Raw genomic sequence first — 10,663 nt, 5'->3', positions numbered from 1 at the left:
TCCCTGGATCAGGTGGGATATCTTAGCCCAGGGACCATCACCCAGTGATGGGAGACGTGGGAGAGAGAGACTGACTGACGACGGGCCCAAACCCTCTCTCCACACTAATGGAGCTATCAGCCAGATTACGGAATCTAGCCGACAGTCATCGACCCAGACGAATGCTACATCGTGGATCCAGCAGCTCAGCCCCCTGTTAGAGGAGAGGAAGCCTGGACACACACACAACACTCACTCAAAATTAGATCACCATCACCACCATTCACAGCGGCGGAGATTCCATTTGCACAGCCACTCACCCTTTTGACGGTCTTATCTGGAGTGTGAAGCTTGGCTTGGCGGGATGGAGGGGATGAACACAGGGTTTTCCACTGGGGGGGATGAGGACCGGCCTGTTCTCTTTTCACACTGGAACAATTACTGTAGCTAGCAGACTGACGTTAAGCACATTACCAACAGACAGTGTACAGTTCTACAGCATGACGCCCTCAATACACTTATACCAATATGACAGGAACGACGGAAAATGAAACTAATGCACACAGTACGGATGTAAGTGTGACTGCTTGTGCGTGTGTGTTTACTGTATGTGAATTGTTGTATGTTGAATGCTGTGAGTGGGCGTATGTGCGGTCCTAGGCTCAGTGGCTGTTTCACAATGCTCAGCCCTGTGATGGAATAGAGATATTGTCAATTATTCAAATTTCCTACAATAAAAAAATCATGCTTATTTTCATCGTCTCTGTGTGCCAGCCAGCAATGCACATTCATCACTGTTTATAAAAATGAGCCTGGATCACTCTAAGCACCTATATTCGTCCCTGTTCTCGTAATTACCCATAAATTAATAAAATCTGACTGTGAGGGTTTATTGCTGGCGATACAGACCCCCTAACTTTGTTAAAGAAAAAAAGATGAAGGGTTATACAGCGAACAATCTCCTGATAATTAACAGGAAGATAAACAAAACATAAATTTGGATATTGCGTTTATTTGGACTACCACTCAAATATGCGTGAACCACGCTATTTTAATTAAAAGATAAATCTATGTGACACTCTGCTTCCAAGTTAATTATTCGGCGCTGTATAATAAAAACGAAACCTATTAAACATGCCACGCACTGTATTTCTCCATTAACAGTAAAAAGTGCTCGCGCTGGGGACAACATTTCAAATTCACTGGGTTTTCTACCCCTCGCGTATCTCTCCAGTTCCTCCTCATATACTCAGTCTCTCTCTGCAGACTAACACTCAAAAATACAAAGTATCAGACCTACATTTTCTTTATAGGCGTAATAGTGATGGCTTTGCTGGTGAGACGTAACAGGTGGTGCTCATTACGGTTTATGAAAGCCATTCTATCTCATTCAGTCTCATTTGGCGCCACACATCACCAGCTTCTTTTCAATTTGACTGTCTTAAAATATTACGGCACCTTGGATGAGCTCTACCAGTGTGTTCTGTGGCTGTGTTCTGCAGGTTTCCCTGGAATATGTAAGTGTCTATAGGCTGACAGTAACAAATCATGCGTGTGTGGTAATAACAGTAATCAGCGGTATAGTACTCACATCTACAGGTAGGTGTGTAGGCACAACTAGATTACATCAGGTGTTATTGGCAGGGGAGGAGTTACATGCTCAGTTGTGAACTGCTAAGATTAGGATTACCAAGGGAAGGCCTAACACAAGAGTAATATGATGTTGCATCTTGGACCAGACAAAGGCAGTATTTCCAGAGGTAGAGGTTTTTATTGCGTAAAACACTGGATAAAACGAACTGCCTCAAAGACTTTACAACATCCTGACAGCAGAAAGAGTCCATGAACAAAATTACTTTGGAATGAAAAAAACAGCGTAGATTTACCGTAATCTGAATTGTTTTCCTCTTCTGTAAAACCGATGTAGAATAATAAATGATGCCCAGTAGGAATATTTAAATACAAAGTTGTCTACTGGTTGTAAGTATATAGTATTAGCAACAAAATCCTCTACTTACTTTACCTCCAATATAGACATTTACTTCATTAAGGAATGTGGACAGTATCATGGCCATGAACACAGAGCACACAGAGAAGTACATAGAAATGATTTCTCTTCTCTGTTAGCGCAGGGATGATCAAGTTCTAATTGTACATTTGCGTCTGTTTCTTAATTGAGTCATGACAACAAAATATTTTCAGGGAAAACGTGGGTTATTTTGAAATGCGGGCAGGTAAACAGTGGTAAGGGATGGACGAACACGTCACGGAGAATGACAAACAATGATGTTTCCAGTGTCATAAACAGCATTCTTGCCATATCGCATACTTTGAAACATACAGATATACTGGAAAACCTGAAAAGTGCTAGAAATGGAATGTGATTTTATTTTATTAATTTTTTTTTCCGTTTTTTTAAAAGTTATTTTTTCTCTAATATAGGTAGGTAGGCACACCCACACACACGTACATACACACACGAAAAAGCAAGCGACTGGCACAGTCACCAAGAAAACAGTAGTGCATTTAAACCTAAAAGCTCACCACAGTCGTTTCAGTTGTATCTCAATGTTGTGGCTTCATGGTAGATATCATACAAACAGTTGCATTAAATTGATCGACTCGATTTGAAGTAAGGCAGTGCGAACTAGGCTAGGTAAGTAAATTAACAAAAAAACACTGTCAGTAGATCGCTGAATGGCAGAAAAGTCCTAATTCAAATGACCCCATTTAAACCCCGACTGAATTCTGTACATATCCATACTCTCTTTATTTATTTATTTTTCTTTCTTTCTTTTCTTATTTCTCTCTCTCTCAACTGATAGGAGCAGTGTATTTGAGTGGACTGTAAACTCCTTTAGGCATAGCTGTGGTGTTAAGGCCCTGGGGTTAAAGTGTTCAGCTCTCCTTGGCTGTGAGGGAAGATATTGACTTTCTTAAAGTCCGGATCATTTCTCTTTATCAGAAACATTAAAAATCCCCCCATGCCTCCATACCAACACAATAAAAAGCATGATCTTCTGTTTATCCCCCACGACTCACAAAATGTTTCGTCCGAAACCTAGAAATGAATTGGAAAAGACATTTGTAAAAAAGGTCCTTTTGTCTATTTTGTAACTAATACGTTTAAATTAGAGACAGGGAGCAGGGTGACCATCTCTATGTATTATTGCTCATTCTGAAGCTGCTTTAGAAGAGCTTATAGGAAGATAGTCTTGCATCGTGTCTTAGGAAACAAGTTCTGTGACATTCACAGTCTTCATATATAACGAAACATTCAACCTCTGACTTAAGTTACAGTACATCAAGTTGTAAAGGTCCCAATTCCACTATGTACATCTTCACCATCTACACTTTCAATTTCAAAGAACAACCATCCACCTCCTAACATAAAAGTTGAAATGAAATAAAACACATTGAATTAACTCCACCTCTCAGTGTCTGGTAAGGTGATATCCAAATAAATGACAATATTGCACAGAACACATCTCTGTGACTCTAATGGCTCCTTTAAATACATCATTGATTTTTTTTCTTTTCTTCCAGAGGCCATGTTGGATTTGAGTCGTTTTAAAGAGGCAGAGAAGGGGGGGGGGGTGACTCTGGCCAGCTGATGGAACTGAGTTTGACCCCTCACATGTCGGCCAGGGTTAGGTTACTCCTGTAGTGCAGTAGGGGCAGAGGGCTGAGAGTGGACGGGGCTGGACTGCTGGGTCGAGAAAGATGAAAAAAGGGGAGAGGGGGGATTGAATTGATTTCCTCTGCGATGACAGCTCCAGTCAGGCTGGCACCAAGGCCCCCCCACCACTGCCGCTGCCTGCCCCAGTCTCCACTGGCTGCTCATCATTCGCCCTCTGCAAAAGGCAGCCGCCGGTGTCATGTTCTGCGGGGTGTGTTCAACAATCCTATTCCTTCTTCCCCAATTGTCGCTAAATCGTTTACGGGATAATTTTTCTGATAAAAGCATAATTTTTGGGGACAAAAGTCATTTTAAAGATTTTCTATATTTTCTTTATTATTTCTTTTTTTTAATATAGTCGTCTCCACTATTTGTCACATAACTACATTTAACATATCTATACCTAGTTTTATATTAATGAATAGATGCATTTCTTCAGGACCCATCTTAAAGAATACTCAACCCATGGTATGTGTTGTTTATATGCATGTTATGTTATTGTTACTGACCTAGTACACACTGAGGATGTCCTGTGAGCTCTGGGTAAAACAGTACAGCCACTGATGACCCCCTTTATCTGGCTGTGCTCTGGGAGTAGGCGAAGTAAGTAGTCCCTGTTATGTGGCTCTAGTGAGTACAGTAGTTGTAGAGTTGAAGGCTGGCACCTCCATGCCAGGTGACATCGGTCATGGATGCAGGGGGTCTCCAGAGAGAGGGGGGTTGGCCATGCCCCCATGAATTCCCATGGGATAGCTGGTGGTCCCATCCTCAGAGTTCCCTGAGGCGTCCGAGTCGATGCGGGAGCGTTTGAAGCGGCGGTCAGGGTACTGGCTGTTGTCAAAGGGCATGCGGTGGACACACAGGACATGGGTCTTCAGGTTGCCCTTCTGAGAGGCACCGTAGGAGCAGTACCTGCACTGGAACGGCTTCCGACCCCCCTGACCTCCGTAACCTCCGTGACCTGTGCGAGGACAACAAGAGAGAGACAACAGTCAGTCACCTCATCATTACTCGGTATTACTTTAGCAGAATGTAAAACGAGCTCTGTCACCGAGGCACTGAATACGACTGTACCGTCTGCCTACTACACAGTGCTTTAGCTTTTAGTACTCTCCTGAGACGTGTCTTTAAAACTCTTTCAGTGCTCTCTCTTTGGATAGGAGGAGCAGCAGTGGTTCCCTCTGAACGCTGCAGTGTTTTAGCGGTGTACTGCACAAGCTGTATTCTTCACCACTCCCAACAGTTGCACGCGCTCTCTCGAATTGGATCTGATCCTCACTGCAGCAAACACAATGGCCCCTTAATAGCCTGCGCCGTTTGTTTGAGCGATGTCCAAAACGTGCCCATCATAACCGACTTCACTTATCTCGCTCATCCACCCGAGAGCGCAAACCCAGACACTTTTCTGTTGTACACCGCTTTCGGTTATTATTAATAACGGTACATTTTCTGTCATTCTTTTTTTCCCCCAATTCGATTTGAGACGGGGTAAATCAAATTAACAGAGTTTATAGACGCTGTGTAGGTGCAGGGAATGTAGAGACGTGAAAGAAGGATAGGAATTAAAGGTACACAAAACACATACACACTACACTCACTGATACATTGTGTTGTCGCGAAGAGGCAGGATTTAGAGGCACGTTGTGTTTGCCATTCTTACGCTGGCTTTGGAGTCTCAGTGGCTTTCAAATATCACAATGTCTGCTCAGGATCTTACACAAAGGAGATTGCTACACGTTTTTGGAGCGTTAGATGTTCCAGCTGTCGGAATGTTTCGATAAGCGAGCCGGCGACACACAATGAAGGCCACTTTTTATTCCTGTGCGGTTTAATTTCACACTCTCTTACATTACGTTAAGTCCGTGAGGCAGAATATCTCATCCCATTTTACACTTAGGGGGACCGAGTGTTGCCCCAAACAAGTCACCTCTATTCTTCTTCCCTTTTCTATCTCTCTATTTTTTTCTGCACTTCTAAAATAAACACAGATCAGTTCTAACGTTGCAGCGGGGTCTATCCAAGGTATAAAAAAAAAGTACAATCTAGAATTTGAACAAACATAATGACGTTGACTGTCCTATATGAAGATAAAGGCAAGCTGGGTCTGAGATTACCAGAGCGATTCCACTCGTGCATAACACTGTAGGAATATGGTGGTTATCCTGGGTTGAATTGTAAACTAAATAGTTTCTTCCTTTCAAAAGAAGAAAACACACACATATAGCCCCCCCCCACCCCACCGCCCCCTTCCCTGCAGCATCTCTGCATGGTGTTGTTGAAATGAAGTGCGTCAGTCTGGCCTGTGTGTTCTGGGATTTATAGGGTGTGCGGTGTTGGACTGAGGAATGACAGATGCCTGGGCCCAGCTGCATGGAGACAGCCATACTTCTTAAGTTTCCATCTAATCCACCTACTCCGGCACACACTGCGATAACCCAAACAAATGGCCGGCGCACAAAGACACACCAGCACCGCCCGCATGGATTATGCCCAAGATGGTGCCCCCCGCTTCACCCACCACCTCCCTCAGATATCAACACTTCTTCTGATTCTCCGGAGGGCTAACCCACACCTACTCACATCACCCACTTCAATCCCCCTACAGATCATACATCTGCAGACAAACATGTTGGGATCTGCAAACCAGAATTGAGCTGTGTGTGTGTGTGTGTGTGTGTGTGTGTGTGTGTGTGTGTGTGTGTGTGTGTGTGTGTGTGTGTGTGTGTGTGTGTGTGTGTGTGTGTGTGTGTGTGTGTGTGTGTGTGCGTGTGCGCGTGCGCACACAATGGGTCAGCAGGTAGAACAGTGCTGACTGTACAGGAGAGATTTTCCTTTTCCCCTTCATGACACACTTCGCTGGGCCATTGTGTGTGGAGGTGCCGAGTGACAAGAAACAGGAAAAATAGTTTTACCTCAGAAACCTCTCCCCCTCATTCCTTCTCTCGCTTTCTCTCCCCTTTTCTTTCTCTCGCTTTTCTCTCTCTCTCTCTCTCTCTCTCTCTCTCTCTCTCTCTCTCTCTCTCTCTCTCTCTCTCTCTCTCTCTCTCTCTCTCTCTCTCTCTCTCTCTCTCTCTCTCTCTCTCTCTCTCTCTCTCTCTCTCTCTCTCTCTCTCTCTCTCTCTCTCTCTCTCTCTCTCTCTCTCTCTCTCTCTCTCTCTCTCTCTCTCTCTCTCTCTCTCTCTCTCTCTCTCTCTCTCTCTCTCTCTCTCTCTCTCTCTCTCTCTCTCTCTCTCTCTCTCTCTCGTATGTGTCCAGAGACTGTTCAAAACCCAACCCAAAGCTTTATCTGAAAAGAAAGAGAAAACACTGGTCTTGTTTTCATTAGTGTGGCATTATCTAGGTCTCCTAATTAACACCCAAAGGCCTTGAGCGTAGAGATCAGAAGGAACAGGGGGGGGGGGCTGGGTTACTACCGCATGACTTCCTCAAACAACCCACTGTATCTACTCACTCTGCCCGCGCCCCCTACTTACCCCTCGGTCCTCCCTCCTCCACGCCTCGGAGAAGAGAAAGGCAGGAGGAGACCGCCCTCATTCCCCTTCACTCTCACCTCCTCCTCCTTTACTTCCACCTCCTCACCCCTCCCTTGCCAGCCTCTCTACTGCTGGGTGGCAGCAGATGGGTACTGTAGCTCGCTTCTTTTGACCCCTCCCTACCTCACAGAGGTGTGTTGGATGCTGTCTGTGGTGAAGCGGACGGAGCAGGGCGCTCTCTGATCATGTTTCCACGCAGAGAGGGAAGTGAGAGAGATCCACGAGGTGCTGCTATGATCCTATCTCTCTCCTCTATTGCCATAGCCCCGATTTCCCCCTCTCCACTCAAACATCTCTCTCTCTCTCTCTCTCTCCTAGTGAACGTCGAAGTGTAACAGCCTTACGACTGCTTCCCTCTGGTGGCTCCCTCTATGATCCACACGGGAACAACGCATAGACAAACCTGTACGCGCACATTGACCGAAGCATTCTCACACACGTACGTTCAAACACACAAATCTGTTCGCAAACACGCACATGAACGTACGCTAAAATGTTCACATGTCCACGAAGCCAACACACAGACACACAGTCTCCCACGACAGTGCCTTGGCACGTAATCAAAACCGCTCTTATATAAACTCCATCTGATGCCAGTGCTACCATCTGTGAGAGAGCACTCCTCACCTACGTCTGTAGGCAGGAAGCCCCTCTCCCCGAAGCCTGACGAACAGAGCAAGTGTGTGTGCGTGTGTGTGCGAGTGTGTGCGAGGGTGTGAGGGAGGGAAGAGAGAGGGGGGAAATGATTCATTTGCCTGTGATTCGCTCATATATTGTTATAGCAGCTCATCAGCACATGACGAATCCCCAGGCCCTGCACAGCAGAAAGAAGCTGCTGGGCTTCAGCACTTTCAGCGTGTATCTCTGTGTGTGTGTGTGTCTGTGAGGGTGTGTGTGTGTGTGTCCATGTAAGTATGAGGTGTGTGTGTGTGTGCATGTGTGCGTGTGTGTGCGTGTGTGTGCGTGTGCGCGTGCGTGCACGTGTGTTTGTGTGTGTATGTGTGTGTTGGCACCTGACAGACTGCAGAACCTCTAATGACTTTCAGATGCTCACAAACAGTCATTCTACCCTGACAATGAAGGGAAAAGGCTATGGGGGGGGGGCTAGTCTGTCTCATTTCCGCCCAGTGTGTTATTAAGGGTTTAGAAGCATGACACACAGTACAGGTACTCTAACATGCACTCTCTTACAGACTGCACTACACACTGATTGACCAGTTATCTCATTGGTGTGATAGGGGAGAGCGGGGCACGATGAGTTATTATGTACATTCAGCATCACCACGTCAGGGGAAATATGGTATTCTTTCTAACAAAGATATCTACATGCACGTTAGGATGTTGTGTATCGGTGGAAATAATCAGAACCGTTGTGAAAACGTAGCTTGTCCAAAAAAAAGTGTTCTCTTGGCACAACTTACCCCGGGTATGGGGTAAATTGAACATAGGGACAGCGTAAGCCTTGGGGTAAGATGTATTTGAGGCTACTAAGACCATGAAACTGGTCCATAAGATTTCTGATATATTTAGCAAACTCAGACTCCATGTTGTCAGACATTGGTGCCTCTGCTACTCTGTCATAGCTTCTCTTTCGCGCCGGTGCACGTTTTGTTTTCTCTTTTGTCAACGTACCTCTTCAGCGTCATAAGGTAGATTTTTTTTCATCCCTTGCCGCTGCTCGAATGGACTTCTCTCCTTCTCTCACTTCCTTGGCTGGTCTCTCAAGACCCTTAAGGCGAGCTAGATCCCTGCGTGTTTTACATGTGTATACACAGGGCATGATGATGTCTGCTCTGTAACAATACAAATACAGTAGCGGGACTTTATATGCATAATAAATTGCAAAAATACTATGCCTATTATGCATAAAACTGACCAAATGTGATCATCATTTGTATGGGGTATGTTGAGCCATTGGTCAACTTGCCCTTTGCCAAATGAAACAATTTACCCCAAAAGCAACCATTTGACTATATTAGCGCACACAGCTACAATGATACACTTTCATGCTAGGTTTAGGACCTCATATTGTAGCTTACAGATACCCGAACTGATGTATAAAACACTCTTAAAACGATCTAATTTGGTTTATATACAAGCATCATGAAACCTATAACACAATACATTCATTTGACTTTGTGAAAATCTTTTGGACCTACTGTAACTTGCTTACCAATTTTCCCATGTGGTTTCTTCCTTCAGACTTCATGAAAGGATGACGGACCTAATTATTTGGTCACATGATTAATTGTGTATATGGTTGACTGGAGAAGAAGTGGTGTCTCAACAACCCCATGGCACAATACCCCCCCTCCCCCCCAGCCTTCCCCTTAAGCCCTCCCACTTCATTTTGCGCAATCCCGTGAGCCCCATCGAGTCATAGTGGTATCCCAATTCAACTTTGAGCGAGGCGTAGTGCCTTTTCAGCCCTGTAGTCGGCTCTCCAAACAAAGCGAATCGAAATGCGGACTTTCTATCAAGTGTTTCCCAAAATTCCCATGAAGCTCTGTTACCCAACCCTGGAGAGTTGCTTTAAGAATATTGTCTGACAAAAATACTAGAATTGAAGCAAATATAAGTCATTTTAACGTCATAACATAACTATGTTAGTTAATGTAGAGACAAATGATTATGCATATTTCTTTGTCACAACGTTAACTTACGAAAATTGCTATTTAACAAGCTACCTGACTAGGTAACATTAGCCAGCTAGCTATACATTTAGATTGCTATATGAGCGTTTGACATTTGTATGAATTGTAATTTGTGTTGTTTAAAGGGTTAGTTCACCCAAATTACAAAATTGCATATTGGTTTCCTTACCCTCTAAGCACTATGGTCAAGGCATGACAGCAATCCATGGTTTGGTTTAGTTTCCCCAGCACTGTTTCCAAATACTAATGTTTAGCATTTGCGGCACAAATCCCATCCAATTCCTGGTACCGATATAAGCATTTTCCACGCATCATGTCCAAATCATCCAAAAGTATCTCCAACTGATTGTGAAGCTCAACAAAGTCCCTTATAGATGATTTGAACATGACACGGGATAAATGCTAATATCAGTACCATGACTTGAATGGGATTTGTGCCACAAATGCCAAAACGTTTTAGCATGTGTGCTAAACATGCACCAGGGAAACAAGACCAACGCACGGATTGTTGTCATACATTGTCCATATGCTGCTTACAGGGTAAGGAAACCAATGTGTCATTTTGTAAATGGGTGAACTATCCTTTTAATGTTTTAGGGACTCCTGAGCAAACCAGCAAACCAGGCTTTCATCTTGTGAAACCCAGTGGCTGTAAGTGGATGCATTTACTGCAAATTGAATGAGCAATTTTGTAAGCTTGCCTTGCTGTTCATAAAAAGAAAATCGAAGTCAATCACTTGTCAGTGTTCTTTATTGTAGCTAGTGATGTCAACGTTAGAGATTGAAGATATTTGTCATTTAATGCAGCCGAAGTAACG

General features: G+C 44.3%; 1 protein-coding gene across 8 annotated transcripts in view; it reads right to left on the bottom strand.

The window, feature by feature from the left end:
* Positions 1 to 1,730: 1,730 nt before the first annotated feature.
* Positions 1,731 to 10,663, bottom strand: part of LOC139576221 (zinc finger protein 536-like) — a 193,328-nt gene continuing 184,395 nt past the window's right edge. For all 8 annotated transcript variants that reach the window (XM_071402015.1, XM_071402012.1, XM_071402013.1 and 5 more), the window contains one exon: positions 1,731 to 4,619. In XM_071402015.1, coding sequence (XP_071258116.1) covers positions 4,345 to 4,619 — 275 coding nt within the window. In that variant the 3' untranslated portion in view covers positions 1,731 to 4,344. The remainder of the gene's footprint in view (positions 4,620 to 10,663) is intronic.

The sequence above is a fragment of the Salvelinus alpinus genome, chromosome 5 (genome assembly GCF_045679555.1).
Source record: "Salvelinus alpinus chromosome 5, SLU_Salpinus.1, whole genome shotgun sequence".
NCBI classification, from domain to species: Eukaryota; Metazoa; Chordata; class Actinopteri; order Salmoniformes; family Salmonidae; genus Salvelinus; species Salvelinus alpinus.
The sequence above is the reverse complement of the archived record's forward strand: the minus strand, read 5'-3'. Positions and strand labels throughout refer to the sequence as shown.